Source organism: Geotrypetes seraphini, chromosome 5, assembly GCF_902459505.1.
Source record: "Geotrypetes seraphini chromosome 5, aGeoSer1.1, whole genome shotgun sequence".
Classification (NCBI taxonomy): Eukaryota; Metazoa; Chordata; class Amphibia; order Gymnophiona; family Dermophiidae; genus Geotrypetes; species Geotrypetes seraphini.
The window spans coordinates 182,511,074-182,531,178 of NC_047088.1; the positions used below are offsets into that span (position 1 = coordinate 182,511,074).

The 20,105-nt window shown below is 39.2% G+C and overlaps 1 protein-coding gene across 2 annotated transcripts in view; it reads left to right on the forward strand.

The window, feature by feature from the left end:
- Window positions 1–228: 228 nt before the first annotated feature.
- LOC117360735 (solute carrier family 40 member 1-like) overlaps window positions 229–20,105 on the forward strand; it is a 110,644-nt gene continuing 90,767 nt past the window's right edge. The window contains exons 1-3 of one of the 2 annotated variants that reach the window (XM_033945011.1): window positions 229–356; window positions 1,269–1,313; window positions 6,962–7,237. In XM_033945011.1, coding sequence (XP_033800902.1) covers window positions 7,195–7,237 — 43 coding nt within the window. In that variant the 5' untranslated portion in view covers window positions 229–356; window positions 1,269–1,313; window positions 6,962–7,194. The remainder of the gene's footprint in view (window positions 357–1,268; window positions 1,314–6,961; window positions 7,238–20,105) is intronic. The other variant, XM_033945013.1, reaches the window with a different exon arrangement.

Below are 20,105 nucleotides of genomic sequence, written 5' to 3' on the forward strand. Positions count from 1 at the left end.
CTTATCCTCTAATCTAGGCATCTCTTCCTCCACCCCTTTTCCGTGGTAGTCTTTTAGAACTTGCCTCTATAAGCGACAACTACAGCGATAACGCTTACCGGGATGTTTCCGGCTGCCGGGTCGTGCCCAGCTGAAGTTTCGTCAGAGGAGGCGGGACGAAGCTTTCAGCCGGCCGGAAGCGGCGTGGTTGTAATGTGTGGAGGGTCACGTGACAGCGAGACCGCCTGACCCACCTCGAGAAAGGGGGAGGAAAAGAGAGAGAATGAGATGTTAGGTTGCAGGGGTTGAGAGCTAATATGTGGGAAAAGGGTATCAAGGCATGTGAGCCGCACAAGGGCGTATGGCTTGATATACTGGTAATTGTCGCTTGAGGAAACGGAAGCTAAACTGTTGTCGTTGGTTTTTATTTATTTTTATTTTTTTTTGGGGGGGGGGGATGTTAAAATTTTTATTGTGGACAAAGCTCGGATCTTTTCCAGATAAGCCCCGTCAAAAAGTTAACCCCCGCCACCCAAAAAAGATTATAAAAAAGAGGCGCGATCTGCTGTATAAAGTAAAGTGTGTGTGTGTATGTGGGGGGGGGGGGGGGTTTTTCCCCCCACGCCCCCCCCCCCGTCGGAGCCCTTAAAAAATGGCCGACAGTTTATCCTATTTTTTATAATGTTAAGTTTCATATCCTCTTTTTTATAATCTTTTTTGATAATGTTAAGTTTCATATCCTCTTTTTTATAATCTTTTTTGGGTGCTCCCCCCACTTTACTTTATACACATCGGCGTTGTGCTGAGAACTGCGTGCGCTGGCAAAAGGTGGCGGGGCTTAACTTTCGGCGCGTGCACTTTTTCCATTAGTGGCGGGGCTTATCTGGAAAAGATCCCAAAGCTCCTCCTATGTTAGCTGGCATAGCTGATAATGTGGTGTTCATACCCAAGATGGCCCTACGTGTTAAGCCAAATATCTATGTAACTTCTTAACTTGAGAAAGTAAAGCTTCTTTGGTCATGCTGTATCAGTTCAGACAGTCACTCTGAAGCAGCTTTCAAAATCTGCTCTGGGATAACTGTTCTGGTGTGGGAAGTTTAGTGTTTCCTGCACTGTTATGTATCCTGTCCCCCCCCCCCTGTTATATGCCTCCAATGACCCCTCCCCTTCCTTCACCACCGAAAATTTTGCTTCTGTTACCCTTAGCTGGAGTTAACAGCTGGGAAAACTGAATGAACTATGTGGTCTGACATCCATGCTTGCTTTAAATTTCCTTTTCTTTTTTTCAGGCCCTTCAAAATAAGTGCAAATGTTTCAAAATGGCAAGAATAAAGGTCAGAATTTACTATTACGACAGGTGTTAAGCAGCAAAATCTCAGTGTTTGGCCTTGATTCATCTAGAGAAGAACATGTTGTTTTTGGGTTTTTTTGTTGTTTTTTTTTGGGGGGGGCAAAATCAAATTCACAGTGTTGAATATGCCCACTCAAATTTATCCAAAAGTGAATTGGGAAGAAATAGCTCAACAAAAAACTCACTTCCCGAAGGAATGTATATCAACAAAACAAAAAAGGAAGTGACTATATTAAAACTTTAAGCAAAGATACAACTCAAACACACCCACCCACACTAGAGAGTTGTACGGGGACATAAATCCCACCCGTCCCCACCAGGATCCTTTCCATCCCTGTGATGAATCCCCTCCATCCCTGCCCATCACCATAAAAAGCAGCAATTACTTCTGACAGGATCATCAATTCCACATTTTGTGTTTGCGCTGCTGTTTTCCTTGTGGAATCTCTTTGGTGGAACCCTTTTTTTTGTTTTCTGTTCAGGTAATTGACATATTCCCCCTCTTTTACTAAGGTATGCTAGCCGATTTAGCATGCGCTAAATGCTAATGCGCCCATAGAATATAATGGACACGTCAGCATTTAGTGCGCACTAAATCGGCTAACACGTCTTAGTAAAACAGGGGGTTTATAAGTCAATTACCTGAACAGAAAACAAAAAAGGGTTCTACCAGAGATTCCACTAGGAAAACAGCAGCACAAACACAAAAGAAACTGTGGAATTGATCCTGATGAAATCTTTATTTTAAAAAGGTGCAGATGAATTAAAAAAAACAAACCACTATATGAAAATATAAAACACAGTAAAAGATTTCATCAGGATCATCAATTACACAGTTTCTTTTATGTTTAAGTTAATTACTTGACTGCCGGCTGCCAAATTCTCCTGCTTCTCTGAAGCACCTCCTCCTGCCCACTGGCTGCTGAATCCTCCTGCCTCTGAAGACATATTAGATAATGGGTGTGAAGGGGAGGACAGCAGGGAGGATGGAAGGAAGGAAAGATGGGGGCAAGAGGAAAGAGATGGGACAAAAAGATGTTGGCAGGTGAATGGGAAGAAATAAGGAAATGTAAAGCTACTAGAGAAGGAGTGAGGAGAGAAGTAGAAATGGTAGAACTATGTGGTTATTGGGGGAATAGAAAGGACATGAGTGAGAGGAAGCTAACGAACACAGGTGGTAGAAATGTGGTAATGGGGAATAAGAGACCAAGTAAAAACGAGACAGGATATAGGAGAATTAAAGCATGAGAGAAAGAGAAGGAAAGTTGATAAGCACTTCCTCCTGCCTGCTGTACTCACTGCTGCTCCGTTCTCAGCTCGGGTATGAAAAAAAAAATTGCTTGATTCCATGTCTCCTGCCTCCTCAGGTCACCCTCTTCGAGTTCGAGTCTCACCAATATCAGGACCTTCGGGGTGCTGGGTAGATCACTAAATATATCCTGTGTCTTCCCGCTCTAGCCTAGCCGACCAATCAGCAAGCAAGGCTCTCAGCTGTGTACATGCTGAGCAGTGAGCTCAGCACATAAACAGCTGAGAGCCTTGCTTACTGTTTCTGCCCTGCATCTGGACCAATCAGCAAGGCTTTCAGGTGTGTGCATGCTGAGCTCATTGCTCAGCATGGCTGTTTCTGCCATGGCGCCAGACTGGTCTCTCAGCTGATTCGAAATTTAGGTAGGCCTCAGGAAGTCAAACCCTATTTCCTTCCCTATGGGAGTCCCGTGGGCATGAGAGGGGTCCCGTGGGAGTCCCGTGGTTCAGGGGGGATCCCCGTGGGATCCCCGTTCCCATGCAAACCTCTAACCCACACTCAAATTTATCTACAGGCCCTTTCCAGTAATCTCATTTCCTCACCACTTTAATCTGCAAACTATCTATACAAAACTATGGTGTTAGATACCATATGTTGGGGCCCAGGGCAGAAATTAAGGAAGGCCCCCCTCTCCCCATTCCTCTCCTCCCTGCCTCTTCCCCCATTTTCCCTACCCACCAAATGCCCTCCCATCCAGCATCTTTTTAACATATTTATGAATGATCTAGAGATGGGAATAACTAGTGAGATAATTAAATTTGCTGATGACCCAAAGTTGTTAAATTGCAAGAGGATTGTGAAAAATTGCAAGATGACCTTGGGAGACTGGGCAACAAAATGGCAGATGGTGTTTAATTGCTGTACACCACATTGAGCGAACTCCTTCAAAAGGGCGGTAAATAAATCCTAATAAATAAAGGGCTAGATTCACTAAGGACACCGATCGTGTCCCGACCACTTTGCGACTCTGACCCGATTCACTAACCTTACTCCCGATCCGCGCATGCAAATGTAGGAAGGCAGCAATTCACTAAAATATTTCATGAACACCGACTAGGCTGGCTGATCAAAAAATAAGAGACTTCCCTGCTCTATGCCCCAACTCTCCTGCTTTCTGCCGCCCTGTTCTCTACCCCGACTCTCTTTTAGCCATCCTGCTCTGCCCCGACTCTCCTCTTGCCGCCCTGTTCTCTGCCCCGACTCGCCACCCTACTCTCTGCTCCAACTCGCCGCCCTACTCTCTGCTCCAACTCTTCTGCCCTTCCCCGCAGTGTGAGCCCATGGTTTTAACCCGTGGGTTTAAAGCGTGTTAAAAACCATGTAAAAAAGTGAACATAAAAGTTTCAAGCACTGTAAGCATTTGCAGACCATCTACAGGCAAAGAAGATGGTCTGCGCATGCGTTGGGATCGCTCTTCACCGATCCCTGTGGTCGGTTACGGGCGTGACTCCGATCGCTCTCATTTGCATGAGGACGCTTTGTGAATCAGCCCCCTGGCCACAGATCGGATCCGTGGCCTTAGTGAATCTAGCCCAGAGTAAGCAAGTGCAAAGTGATGCATGTGGGAAAGAGGTACTTAAACTATAGCTATGTGATGCAGGGTTCCACTTTAGGTGTTACTGCTCACGAAATGGATCTAAGTGTCATCGTTGAGGATATGTTCAAACCCTCAGCTCAGTGTGCAGCAACAGCTAAGAAATAGAATCTAACCTAATGTAGTCAAATCATTTCTATTCCGCTATAACCAAAAATAGCCCAATCACAACAGTAGCTTTGCCACTGCATTCTGAATGATCTGAATTCTCTGAATTTTTTCTTTCTTGTAACCTTAATAACACAATATTACAATAGTCAATTTGACTTAATACCATTGACTTTAACACCATTCTAACACCATCAGTCAGAAGTCTCTAACAGAGGCTTGAGGCAGCGGAGCAATTTTAATTTAAGAAAGCCTTCACAGTCTCATTAATGTGAATTTCCATCTCCAGAGTAGGAATAGAAAAAAAAAGATGAGCCCTTGTATCGTTCCGTGGTGTGGTTACACCTTGAATACTATGTGCAATTTTTGTCATTGCATCTCAAGATATAGTGGAATTAGAAAAAGGACAACAAAAGAAAGAGGTTGGGCCAACTTCCCTATGAGGAAAAGCTAAAGTGACTAGGGCTCTAGAGCATGGAGAAGAGATGGCTCAGGGGAGATGTGATAGAGGTCTATAAAATACTTTGTGGAGTAAATGTGAATCACTTGTTTATGCTTTCTAAAAATATTAGGACTAGGGAGATGCAATGAAGCTACTAAGTAGTAGATTTAAAATAAACCGGAAAAAGTATTTCTTCATTCAACGTGGAATTATTCATTGCTCGAAAATATGGTGAAAGCAGCTAAGCAGGGTTTAAAAAACTTTGCTTTGGTACATCCCATCTGTCTAGAATGTCTCACTTATTGCATGGGAAAAAGAGATTATATACTTACCCTGGTAAGCCCCTTTTCAGTAGATAAGTGAGACATTCTAGACTCCCGCCCAGTCCTTCGGCACCTGTCTACTGTTTCAATTTGTTTATGCTTCTCCAAGTTGATTTTTGGATGCCTGTCGGCCCATGGGGTTGGGAAGAAGCTATATATATGTTTCCGTTTTTTATGGAAGTAGTTCTGAGCTCCTCTGAAGCCTTTGTTGGTGGTTGACATTACTGCTGGATTTACTTCTTGAGCAGAACAGTTTGTTTCTAAGCCTGTTGCTACAGGTGCATCTACTTCACGTGTATTGGGTGGCTCTCAGTGCTTGGGTACTAACTGTAGGTGGAGCTAAGGAGCCCAGTGAAGTACAGCAGAGGCAAGAGGAAAAATCCAGAGTGGATTCCTTATGCAGATGTACGCAGCTATAGGGATATAACCCATCTATCTAGAATGTTTTGCCTATCTACTAGAAAAGAGCTTACCAGGGTAAATATATACCGTCTATACTTGAATATAAACCGGGATTTTTGGGCCAAAAAATTGGCTCTAAAACGGGGGTCCCAGTTTATATTCGGATCATCCCTCAGTGACCTCCCAAAACCCTCCCGGACTTCCTGCAGGCCTGCCTTAGGCCGGGACAGGAGGGATCCCTCCCGTCTCCTGCCCTGGCCAACACTAACAATTACCACCCTCCCTCCTTCCCTCCCTCGCGTACCTGTTTGTTCCCTGGTGGTCCAGCGTGTATCCCGCGCTGAAATCCTCCAAAAGATTGTAACGGTAAGTAGCCAGCAATGCACCCAGGTTGGCATGCAGCAGCAAGCTTTTGATGCGGCCGGTCGGCCCTGCACCGCTCCTTGATAGGCTGCTGCAAGAACCACGAATCCTGCGATAACTTGCGGCATCTATCAAGGAATGGTGCAGGGCCGGCTGGCAGCACAAAAAGCTCACTGCTGCGTGCCGGCCTGGTTACTTACCTTAACAACCTTATGGAGGATTTCAGCACGGGATACACGCTGGACCACCAGGGAACAAACAGGTACGCGAGGGAGGGAAGAAGGGAGGGTGGAAATTGTTAGTATCGGCCAGGGCAGGAGACGGGAGGGATCCCTCCTGTCCAGGCCTACCACTAGGTGGTTTAAATTAAGGGGAATTGTTACCAGTAATCTGCTGGCTGGGTTAGAGGGCAGAAGGGAGTACGAGACAATCAAGCCATTGTGACATCACTAATGAGGATGGCTCTTTTTAGGGGGAAGAGGGTACAGGGAAGGAAGGTGGAACAGTGCTCAGAGCCTGGCAGGGAGGGGGGACAGTATTCAGAGCCTGGCAGGGAAGGGGGCTTGGTTCACAGCCTGGTAGGGAAGGGGGCTGGGTGCAGAACTTGGCAGGGAGGGGGGCTGAGTGCAGAACCTTGTAGGGGAAGGCGTTCCGGAGGGGACATGGTGCAGATCCTGGCAGGTCAGGGCACTTGTATATTAAGCCCCCGACTTATATTCGAGTCAACCATTTTTCTTCCTTTTGGGGGGGGGGAAATGGGGGTCTCGACTTATATTTGGATCAACTTATATTCGAGTATATACGGTAATCATGTGAAACACATGAGATTCTTCAGAAAGGAAACAACAATTCCTAAGCAGGTCTTCCCTGGAAGGAAGGAAGAAAATACTTTTTTTTTCTACTGCTTCTCCTCATGCTTATTTTTTCTAGCAAGTGTGTGTGGTAACTTTACTCCCTTCAGCTACAGTACTCAAGATTACTACATCCATCTATAGTTCCACCCGAGAACTGGAATTACAGGCTGGGGAAGAGCATGAATAAATAAATTTACTTGTTGGTGACTGGTTAATTCTTTTGCCTGTTTTCACAGCCAGAGCAGATGGAAAAAACATACCTGTACCTAAGTAAAGTATTTCTGCAGCAAGCTCTCTGAGGGGTGACACTCTGCCTTCGACAACTATTCAGAAATAGCACATTTTTCATTTGGAGTGAGAGGATCTCAGCTCCAGAGATAAATAAGATTTGGCAAATGACAAGATAAAATTTTTGCATGGTGTAAATAAACAGAATTGATATGCGGCAATAAGAATAAAGAACAACGTTATGGATAGGACAGACAACCATGAGAATGATGAAGGATGCTGGGGTAAGTACATACTAAATGTGAGATGCATTGAAACAAAAAAAGGTAAAACTCATATGCCAGGTAGCAGGTGACAGAATTTATTGGAGCCTCTGGGCCTGTGGAAGGGGAGGGAGAGTTGGGAGGAGCCCACAGGGTCAAGAGAGGCTGGAGAATGACTGAGGGATGCTGGCACTGATATACACTAGTAATGGACTTGTTTTAATTTCATATATATCTTTTTATAGTTCTTGACCTGATTTTAGCCTATTCTCTGACATGAGCCATTTCAAGATGTTGCAACATTTTTAGGGAGCCTGCAAAAGCAAGCATGGGGGGAATGAGGTCTCTTGACTGGAGGGGCAAAAAAGCCCCAATGAATTTCATCAGATTTGTTCTGAGGAGTTACAGGAGGTGGGAGCACAAGGAGAAACCAATCTGGCAATTGCTACAGAATTTTTATGTGCAGTTGTACAAATTTGCACTGCTCAGTTGCTGAACTTGAGTAATATATGCTCTCGGTAGAATTGAATTTCCTCACCCCTCAGGACAAGGCTGCTTTAGGAGCCTTATTGGTGGGTTGGAGGTGAAGGAGGTTATCAAGGCCCTTCTGCTGATAATGTAGCAGGAGAAAATGGGCTGCCAGAAGAAGTCTATAAAATGCTAGTAAAGAAAATATTCCCTATATTAGCCCAACCCTTTAATGCTGTTCTACTGGGTGATCTGCTGCCAGTGTCTGTCTATGGCGTGAATATTGTGTTGTTGCCAAAACTAGAAAAGGATGCCACCTCATGTTCGAGCTATAAATATACGGACATGAAAATGTTTGCCAAAGTGTTAGCCAATTCGTTTGAGAGACCGTTGCTGTTGATGGTGTATTGGGATCAAACCAGATTTGTGAATGAGAGGATAATATGTGATAATATTTGTAGAAATCTCTATTGCACTCTCACAGGATCCTTAGAGATTAACAGGGGTCTCAAGTGCTCACAATCAAAGATCTGAGATATTTTTCTTTTTTTTTTTTTTTTTTCATGCTAAATAATATTTGTTTATTTTTTTTTTTTTCCATTATTTTTTATTTTCAAATTTTTCATAAAGTGTACAAAATATTAAAATACAATTGATAAATACATAGTATCACTTTTATATCTAATACATTATATATCTAAATTTAATTTTCCCCCTCACCCTCCTCCCACCCTTTTATTACTTTAATATAATATTTTTAATTTTCAAATTTTACAGAAAGTATACAACATGTTAGAATATAATTGATGAATATTCAATAACATTTTTATATCTAATACATTATGTTATAAATAAATTTTATCCCCTCTCCCTCCCCCCACCCTTCTATTACTTTTCAATCATACATTACATATTGTATAATATATTATAACATATTATTTAGAAATTATTTTCCTTACCCCCCCTCTATGTGCGTCATAAAAAAGATCCTTAAAAGAAGAAAAGAAGAAGAAAAATCCTACTATTTATTCATTACAATATTTTGTCAATGGCCCCCATATTTTTATAAATTTAGTATATGTCCCCCTTTGTATTGCTATTGTTCTTTCCATTTTAAATATATGACATATTGTATTCCACCAAAATGTATAATTTAGGTTGTTATAATTCTTCCAGTTGTTAGTTATATGCTGAATGGCAACCCCTGTCATAATTAATAAGAGCTTGTTATTTTCTGGTGAAATTTGACTTTTTTTTCTCATCATCATTCCAAATAATATTGTATCATATGATATTGCAATATGATTTTCCATCAATTTATTAATTTGTGGCCAAATTGAATTCCAAAAAATTTTAATATAGGGACAATGATACAATAAATGATCTAATGTCCCTGGTTCTAGATTACAGTGCCAGCATTTATTGGACTTAGAACTGTCTAATTTTTGCAAACGTGTAGGGGTCCAAAAAGCTCTATGTAATAAAAAGAACCAAGTTTGTCTCATAGATGCTGACACTGTACATCCCATTCTCCAAGACCAAATTAGTGGCCATTGAGATACATTAATCTGATGTCCAATCTCAATGCTCCAAATGTTTCTTAGACCATTTTTTGGTTTTTTATTCAAATATCCAGATATTAATTTATACCACAATGCGGCTTGATGTCCTAGGAAGTCTGCTTGAAAACATAAGAACTTTAAACTATATTGATTATTTAATGTTTTCCACTCAGGGAACCCAACCTGAATGGCCTGCTTCAACTGCAACCATTTAAAACTTTGTGTTTTATTAAGACCAAATCTATGTTGCAATTGTGAAAAATCCAGCAGTTTACCTTCTGAAATAACATCGTCTAGAGATCTAATGCCTGCAATAATCCAGTTCTTCCAAAGGATTTGAGCTCCGCCAATTTTGATCTTGAAGTTTATCCATATAGATTGATTAGTTGATTTGTTTATTGGGATAGGTGTTAATTTATCAATAAATCTCAATGTTTTCCAAGTATCCATTAATATTTTATTTTCTCTGTATCTTCTAGGTATGTTAATACTTGGTAGATGAACTAAATTTAGGGGAAACATAAGGCGCCATTCTAAATATAACCAATCCGGTACATTATCCATAAGTTCTGGGAGGATCCAATACATACCCTGACGTAGAATATAGGCTTGATGGTACCTATAGAAATTTGGAAAATTTACCCCTCCCTCCTTAATTGATTTTTGCAAAGTTACTAAAGCTATTCTAGGTGTTTTACCAAGCCAAAGAAATTTTGTTAAAATGCTATTGAGCTTTTTATAAAAGGACCCCTGAAAATAAATAGGTATCATACTCATTTGGTAGCAAACTACAGGTAATATCATCATTTTAATAGTTTGAACTCTTCCCCACCAAGAAATATGTAATGGGTTCCATTGTTCACATAACTCCGTAACTTTTTTTAATAGATATTTTTCGTTCTCTTTTACAGTATCTTCAATTGTATTTTTAACTTGAATGCCAAGATATTTAAATCCTTCTTCTTTCCATATGAATGGAAAAGTGTCAAGTAATCCTTTTACACAATGAACATTCAAGGGTATAATTTCAGATTTATTCCAATTAATTTTATAACCTGAAAATTTACCAAACTTATCAATTAATTCCAATAAAGAAGATAAGGTTGACTCTGGATTTCTCAAATAAAGCAAAATATCGTCAGCATAAGCCGAAATTTTATATTCCATATCTGAATATGGAATACCTTGTATCTCCCTCTTTTGCTGTATTGCTAACAATAAGGGTTCTAATACAACATCAAATAACAAAGGAGATAAAGGACAACCTTGTCTAACTCCCCTCTGCAATTGAAAACCATCAGATATCTTATTATTAATATTTAGTCTTGCAATCGGGAAGCTATACAATGTTTTTACCATTTGTATAAATCCAGAACCTATACCAAACCATTCTAAAGCCTGATACATAAAATTCCATTCTACTCTATCAAATGCTTTTTCAGCATCTAATGAAACTGTAAAAGCCGGTTCATCCATTTTTTTTGATAAGTTTAACATGTGAAACAATAGTCTAGAGTTATTAGAGGAATGTCTTTTAGCAACGAAACCCGTTTGATGCATATCTATAATATGTGGGAGAGCTTTGGCTAATCTCAAAGCCAAAATTTTCGCCAAAAGTTTATTATCAACATTTATCAAAGATATAGGCCTGTAGTTTGAAACCAAAGTAGGATCTTTATTTGGCTTAGGCAAAACAATTATTATTGATTCAGCCATAGTACCTTTAATATTACCTTTTATAAGTTGTGTCTGATATAAATTTAGTAAATGTGGGGAAAGGATATTTTGAAATGTTTTATAAAATTCTACTGTATAACCATCACCACCTGGAGCGGATCCAACTCTAAGAGATCTCAATGCTGTTTCTAATTCTTTTAATGATATAGGTTCATCTAAACTCCGTTTTATATGATCAGGAACCTTAGGTCCATTAATTAAATCTAAAAAAATTTTTCCATCTTTTTGTCTCTCAAAATAAGGCTCGGAAGAATACAGGTCCTTATAAAATTTTAAAAATTGTTTTAATATTATATTTGTTTGATTTGTTATTATACCATTTTCGTCTTTTATTCCATTAATATTAGTTCTTCTTTTTTTTGCTTTAAGATAATTTGCCAATAATCTTCCCGCCTTATTAGAATTTCCATAATACACTGTTTGCTTGGAAAACAAATCTCTTCTTATCATTTTTGAAGTTAATTCATTATATTTACCTTTTGCTTTCAAAAGAGCTTGCAAAATTTCATTTTCCCATTTACTTACCAATTTAGCTTCTAATAATTTTATTTCTTTTTCTAATTCTATATATTGTATTTTAATCTGTTTCCTAATAAAAGCTGAATATGATATAATATTACCCCTCATAGTTGCTTTAAATGCATCCCATACATTTTCTATAGATGTATCTTCCACTAAATTTATTTGAAAGAAATCGTTAATTTGTGTTTTAAAATTTTCCAAAAATTTGTCATCCACAAGCAATGCATTATCAAATCTCCAAAGAGGTCTACCATTCTCTAATTGATCTAATTGTAATTCTATCCATACTCCCGCATGATCCGAAATAATAATAGGATCTATGGAAGCTTTAATCACCTGTTGCACTTTATTTGTTGAAACAAAAATATAATCTATTCTTGAAAATGATTTATGAACCTGTGAACAAAATGAAAATTCCTGATCATTAAAATGAAGAATACGCCATATATCTTTCAAATCACATGACTGAACCAAATTATCTAAACCTAAAGATTTAATACTTTTACCTGGTTTTTTATCCAATAATGGATCCATTACAGCATTAAAATCTCCAGCCACCACTAAATTAGAAGCAGCCAGTGGTAATAACATATTCTGTAATTTTTAAAAAAATTCTGATTGATTCGAATTAGGGGCATATATATTAAACAACGTCAGGGCATCATTTCCCATACCTATATCAATATGTATCCATCTTCCATGTGGATCTGAATTTTTTACCTTAATCTTGGCCATACATTTTTTATTTATAAGAATTGCTACCCCTGCTTTTTTACCCTCTGCTGGAGCAAAAAAACATTCTTTTACCCACCCACCCGATAGTTTCTGTGATTCCTTTATACTAAGATGGGTCTCCTGCAGACAGTAAATATCCGCATTTTGCTTTTTTAAAAATGTCAATACTTTTTTCCTTTTGATTACGTGATTCAGGCCATTGACATTAATAGAATATATCTTAAAAGACATTATACATTTTAATACTTCTCATTATAATCTTCTTCTCCTCTTCTTTCATATTTAGAATCCAAAATATGTTTTTCACGACACACATTTTTACCCCTAAAGTATCTAATCCCTTGTTTATTTTTCCCTTAATCATTCTAATAGATACTCTCATTTTCCCTCCCTTTCCCACCCAATATAATGGCTGCTTAAGGCTACACATTGGAACTGTAACCCGAACATTCTCCTCCCCCCTAGGCAATTAATATTCAATCAAATTCCCCTTCTATCTATCTATATTAATCTTTAATTTCTTTAGTCATTTTTCCATATCTTTTCATTAATGTATCTTTATCCATTTAACAGTTTTTAATTTATATTTCCTTAGTATTATTTTTACATCATAAAATTTTATCTTAAACATATATTTAGTATTTTATCAATGTTTTTCTTATATCTTGCTCTTTCTTTCTTATAAATTTTTAGTCTTTTCTTTGTTTCATTTTTCTTTTCTTCAGATATTTCAATATTTCATACTTTTATAATTTTTCATAAAGTCATCAAAACCCATCTTAATGTTTTATGTTAAAATATCATAGGTTCTGGTTTAGCAAGAAAAGCTTTTAATTTTTCTGGATCCTCGAAATACAGGGATTTATCTCCAGATGATACTCTCATTTTTGCCGGATAATATAGACCGTATTTAAAACCTTTTTCTTTTAGCTGAGGTCTCATGTCTAATAGTCTCTTTCTTTTATTTGCTGTGTTTTTAGCAAAGTCCGGCAAAAACCATATTCTGGATCCTTTATAATTTAGATTTTTGTCTTTCTTTGCAGCATTTAATATTTCTAATGCTTGTTGGTATCTAAGCATTTTGAAAATTAGCGGTCTTGGCCTGCCTTTGTTTTCTACATTTTTAACTGGGATTCTATGCGCCCTTTCTATTTCAAGTGGTTGTTTCAAGTCCAGTTGTAATATTTTTGGAATTAAATTTTCAAGAAAAAGGATAGCATTTTTTCCTTCTAAATTTTCTTGTATTCCAAAAAGTTTAATGTTTTTCCTTCTTCCTCTATTCTCATAATCTTCCAGTTGATCTTTCAATTTATTCAATTCCAGGCTGTCATTTTTGCATCTATTTGATTCACTTTCCAAAACCTCCATTTTTGATTCTAATTCAGTTGTTCTTTTGTTATTAACTTCCATTTGTCTGTGGATGTTTAATATTTCTTCCTTCATTTCAGACATATTGGTTACAGTTTCCTTAAGCATTTGTTTAATTTGTCTTAGTTCTTCCATAACTTCTGCTTTACTCAATATGTCAGGTTCTTCAACAGGAAGTGGGATCTTGCTTGGTGTTATTTGATCTTGTTTCTGTCTTTTTGCAGACGTACCAGCCTCATTTTTGTTTTGTCTGGTACTTGCCATATTTTTGAGTCTATTTTTATATTTTTATAGATTTTATCTTCTCCAAATTCTTTATGTTCAGTAATTTTTCTGTTCACCACAGTATACAATATCCCACCTTCAATGCTATATTGTTGAGGGAATAGCAAACTTTTTTTTTTTTTTTTTTTGGATCCCTTCCTTCAGGGTTCCTGTCTAATTTCGTTGGAGGGTAGTTTCTATTAGTTGAATTTTCAGTAGTTTTTCCCTTCTTTCTCCTTCTCTTCCAATGTCACACAGTACAAAGTCAGGTTTTTTTACCCTTAATGTTTCTCTCCAAAACCATCAGGGGAGGGCTATTTCAAATTGCCTCAATTTCAGCCCTTCATCAAAACCAGTTCAAATTGAGGAAGTCTATATTTTTTTTTTTTTTTTTTTTATCGGTTAATTCAATGTCACCGTGGTCTTCAAGCCTCTTTTTAATTTTTATTCATTCAGCTCGTCAGTGAATCTCAGCCCTCATCACCGTATCTCTTCAGTACTGAGATAAACAAGCGCTCTTCCTTTCTCAGTACCTTACTTTAGTTTTAGCAAGGCTTAGTTTCAGGCTGGTTATAATCACGCTGTGAGTTTTTTGATTATTTATGACTCATTACTCCAGCGTAAGAAAATGTGTCAAAAAACCGGTAAAAGAGAAACAGACCTTTTGTATTGGCTCTCCTCCTTCAGGTCATTTAATTTCAAATCTTAATACCGCTTCGTTTCAGCTTTTTTTCTTTACAGTTGTTTTTAATATGTTTCAGTATAACCGGCTCTTTTTTTTTCTTTCCCTTTCCTTAAGCCTCAAGGTTTTGTTTTAACACCGGAGGGGGAGGGCTACATATGTCCGCTGACACTCGATAGCCGTTTCAAACTGTCATTTTTCATCATTAGCCCTCAACCGAAGTCTCTCACCATCCATTTCAATGTTCAATAGTCTTTCTCCACAACTTTTTCCACTTTCAGCGTCACTCTTTACAATAGAAGATGAAAACCGACGAAAGAGTTTTTTAATTCACAGGGCTCCGTCTTAGCACCGTCAGGAGAGGGCTACTTCTAACCGCCACAACTCCAGAATTGATCGGCACCAGTCTCCCCACTAAACCAGTCCTCTCCTCTCTTTTCTTTCACCATTGACCGGTTCAACCGCCAAGCAGCCCACACTAGCACAGATACAAGCCGGCAACAAGAAAAAAAATCACGGTCTTACTTGTTATCAGATCTTACTCAGTGCCGGTAGGAGAAAATATTATCAAATTTTCTCTGTTGTTAAATATCTATAAGTTTTATCGATCAGTATTAAAATTTCTTTCAAATTTCAATTTGAAGGGGAGAATTATTAATCTTTGTTGCCTAGCTTGGAGGAGCGTCGTGATCACACGTCCATTTGTGCGTGATAAGCCACGCCCCCGTCATCTGAGATATTTTTCAAAAACAATGGCCAATATCATGAGCTATCATCGGTCCCGTTTTTATTCTCTATACCTATGATTCGTGCATATTTATTTATTCTTGATGTATTCTTTATAAAACTATATATTTTTTTCTCTAGTAATTTGCCATTCCCTCTTAATCAGGAACGCTTGGCTTTTTATCATTATATAGTTTTATAAAGAATACATCAAGAATAAATAAATATGCACGAATCATAGGTATAGAGAATAAAAACGGGACCGATGATAGCTCATGATATTGGCCATTGTTTTTGAAAAATATCTCAGATCTTTGGCTGTGAGCACTTGAGACCCCTGTTAATCTCTAAGGATCCTGTGAGAGTGCAATAGAGATTTGTGCGACAGTGCTTTTGTTTAGGTGGATAGTGTGTTTCACAAGTTTAAGTAAGTGGTAAATAATATTTGTAGAACCATTGATTTAATAGATGAGATTCAGAAATTGAAAGAAAAAGCACTGTGTGTGTTGCTTGATGCCAGAAAATATTTGATAGGATAGAGTGGCTCCTTCTGTTTGAGGTTCTGCAGATAATGGTGGTGGGGCAGAATCTTTTACCAGGGTACGAGCCTTCTATAAGGAATCCCGTAGTTCTATAGTAGTTAACGAATCAGAGAAATTTAGGTGTTCTATGTTGCCTTTGCTGTTTGTACTGTCGATAGAACCATGTTTGAGAAAAATCTGTGTAAACAAAAGACATTTGCCTTCACTAGTGAGGAGAAGGGAAGGAAGGACGCGAATGCTGAGAAAAAGTCCGGGGTTCTCAGTATTGGCATCCTGCTTAGCTTTAATAGCAGCAGTTTGGATTACCGCTTGGATTGTGGAAGCACTACAGGCACCTAAAGACTGCGTTTACTAAGATAAGTACTTTGATTTTTTTTATATTTACTCTACAGATTGTATGTACAGTAAAACCTTGGCTTGCAAGTAACTTCGTATGCAAAACATTTTATTAAATTTTAACTTGATAAACAAGTAATGTCTTGCAATACAACTACATATAGTATACACACATCACAATTGTGCTGATGGTTCTTCTCTCTCTGACGCTGTGGGAGTGTAGTGACTGTTCTAAACAAGTGAGGTCTTGCAATATAAGTACATACAATATTTTGTATTAAAGTTTTTGGGTTGTGAAATGAATCGTCTGAGTTTCCATTATTTCTTATGGGGAAATTTGCCTTGATATATGAGTGTTTTGGATTACAAGCATGGTTTTGGAACGAATTATGCTCGCAAACCAAGGTTTTACTGTACTTTAACATTGTGCCTTAGAAACATGTTAACCCTTTCAGGACCAAGGGACATATTTGTCCCATAACTTTAAAATCCTATCAATTTTGATTGGGATAGTCTACAGTTCTAAATTTGATATGTACGGATTCCATATGATACTGCCTTTATGTAAACAAACTGGTTCCGACATTCATTCATTAGCGTCGTTGCTAGATTGACGAGAAGATTCACTTGCCACACTGTCCATAAGCCAGAAGTGTGATTTTTTTAAATAAAAATAATGATATTTCACAAAAAAAATCAATTTTTTGGCATCTGCAAGCCCTTTTTACCATAAAAATGTCGTCAAAACCACAAAAATTGGCCTACGATCCTTATGGTCCTGAAAGGGTTAAACTTTATGGGAGTTTTTGTTCCTATGATATGTTTGCCCCTTCTGATTGTATATCAGTAGTTGGTAGCCAGTGGTGGTTAGCTATTATTGCCTTTTATTTTTTCTGTGCAACACCGAGGTTCTTTTCTCCCTTAGCAATCTGTAGTCTTTTTGTGTGCTTTTGCTACTACCATATGAATGATTTTTTGTGAAGTTGTAGTATATGCCATTCAATCACTTTGTGGATTAGTATATTTCATACAATTATTGATAATCCCTATTAAACACCAATTAAGAAACTAACCCCCTCTTCTGTTAAACTGTGCTAGCAGTTTTTAGCACATAGGAACTCTATGAGAGTCGGGAGCAGCACAGGACATTCAGCGCGGCTCCCCGCGCTAGAAACTGCTAGCGCAGTTTAATAGAAGAGGGAGTAAGTTAAGTGTGTGTGATCTCACCTTGAATATTGCGTTCAATTCTGGTTGACTTATCGAAAAAAAATATAGCAGAAGTAGAAAAGATTCAAAGAAGAAAAACCAAGATGATAAAAGGGGGGAGTGAAGAGTTGGTGGCGCATCCGGATTGTGAGCAGCCCTGCCTTTGGTCCCGCTAAATCAAACTTATCTGAATCCAGAGGGAATTAGTCACTGCCCGACAGAGTTCCATTTCGCTATCTTCTTCTGGAGCATTAATCTATGACAAGTTAAAGTCCAAGTGCATGGCATTGAAAAACCTGCCAAAAACTGTGAGTGGAGAGTTTGAATGTAACTTTCTCTCTCCATTGCGTAGTAAAGTTAGCAAGAGCAATGGTGGCTGAAAAAAATCAGACAATTAAAAGCCCCGCGAAAGGCAACGCACTCCCTGTGACGCAATGATGGTGTTGTCAAAAACTTTATTAATTAGATGAATTGATAGCAAACCAACAAGCAAGATTAATTGAAAAACAAAAAAACATAGGATTACAAACAGGAACCTGTAACAATGTTACATTTTGTAAATGCAATAATATGTATATGTATATAATGAAAGAAAAAATCATTTTGATGGCCAACAAATCATCCCCAAAAGCATTTATTTACATTTTTATTATGTCCATATGGAGAGAAAGCTTTTAAATGAAAAATCCAATAATTTTCCTGAATTAAAAGATGTGTGGTTTTATCGCCATTGAAAGTTGCAGGAATTTGTTCGATGACACACCATTGTAATTGAGAAAATGTGTTGATTGTAAGTAATATTATGAGATACCTTCGGTGCAAAAGATTTCTTAGTATTTAAGCATTTACAGTGTTAAATCAGTCTCTTCCTAATGGATCTTGTAGTACAACCAACAGGACAGGTGATTATGTATACTACAAAAGCAGATGAACACGAAGTGTAGATCTCTGTTTGTATATTTTGCCTATGGAAGGGTGAATCCATTTATCCTCTAAATAAAAGGTATCACACACAGTACAATGACCACAATGACCATGACAGCCTGTCCCATCTGAGCACTGAGCTCTCATTTTGAAATCTGAAGTTACTAAACGATCTGATAAATTCTTTCCACAAGTATAGGCTATACAAGGTTTATCCCAGGACAAGCAGGCAGCTATTCTTGACTGATGGGTGACGGCACCGACGGAGCCCCGGTACGGACAATTTTAGAGTGATCTCACTCTAAGAACTTTAGAAAGTTCTAGCTCGGCCGCACCGCGCACGCGCGAGTGCCTTCCCGCCCGACAGAGGCGCGCGGTCCCTCAGTTAGTTTCTTAGTTTCCGCGGAGCTAAGAAGACGCGTTTTCAACGGCTGTTGAAATTTTTTCCTAACTTGCCTTCCCGCTCGCGTAAACGTTTTGGCTTAATTTGCCTTTTTTCTTTCTTTCAATTTTGTTAAAAAAAAAAAAAAAAAAACTTTCATTTTTTTCTTCAGTTTTCGGTTTCCCCGGCGGGGCCTTCTGCCACCATCGAAGCCTCGGCCTTCGATTTGGCGGAAGCCGTTTTTACTTTCATGCCCCCTCAACCGGGTTTTAAAAAGTGCCAGCGGTGTGCTAGGCCTATATCTCTCACGGACCCACACAACTGGTGTTTACAGTGTTTGGGTCCTGAGCATCAGGCCTCTACTTGCACCCGCTGTGCTACTTTAAAAAAACGGACATTAAAAAATCGCCAAATTCAACAGCGATTGTTGTTCGGTGCCGAGATGTCCGACCCCGTTCCTTCGACTCCGGCTTCGGCACCGATTCAGTCGGCACCCTCGTCTTCGACGCCGCGTGATTCCACACCGGCGTCTCAACAGTCAGGTAAGCCGGCTAAGAAGCCTTCCCCGCTGGAACGTCTTCCGGCCTCGAGTGCAGTGAGTCCAATCCTGCCGCCTGTAAGACGCCAGCGGAAGCGCTCCGCCCCTATAGAGGTGAGTCCCTCGACATCGGGCTCCTCATCTCCGGGGCGTCGAGCGGCACCGCAGGTACCGCAGAAAAAAAAAAGCAGTACCGGTGCCATCCCTCGATGACCGCATTACGGCCATCCTTCAGGTGCAGCTTAAGGAGCAATTAGAACGACTCCTTCCTGCTATCATGACACCGAACCTTCCGGTGCCAGTCCGCACCGAGCCATCGGTACCGGTTGTGGAACAACCCGTATCGATACCGATTGTGGAACCCGTGTTACCCGCTTCCACTGTCTCGGTACCGCTTCACCTAACCTCATCGGTATCGATGCCAGTCCTTGCACCGGAGCCGAGAGCTCACCATCAATCGGTACAGACTTCGGCACCGGTGCGACCGATAACTTCTCCTGACTCGGTATCGATGAGGTCGGGTAAGTCGGTACGCAAAACCCGACACATGCAAACGTCGACACCTGAGTCTCGGGACCATTCTTCCCATGTCAGAGACCCTGATCTGTGGGGAGACTCAGAGGAACCCTTTCTTTCTGAAGGCGAATGTTCCTCAGAGGAGGAGGATTCGGCTGTCCCTGACCCATCCTCCAAACAGGCCACTTCCTCTTTCTCCAGTTTTTTGAAAGAGATGTGCGAGTCCTTGTCCATTCCTTTGGAGGCTGAATCCAAAAAGTCTAAAGCTTTTTTGGATGCCCTTGATTTTGATCAGCCTCCAAAGGAATTTTTGAAACTTCCCCTTCAGGACATCTTGAGGGAAACTTTCTATAAGAATTTAGAGACTCCTTTAACTGTCCC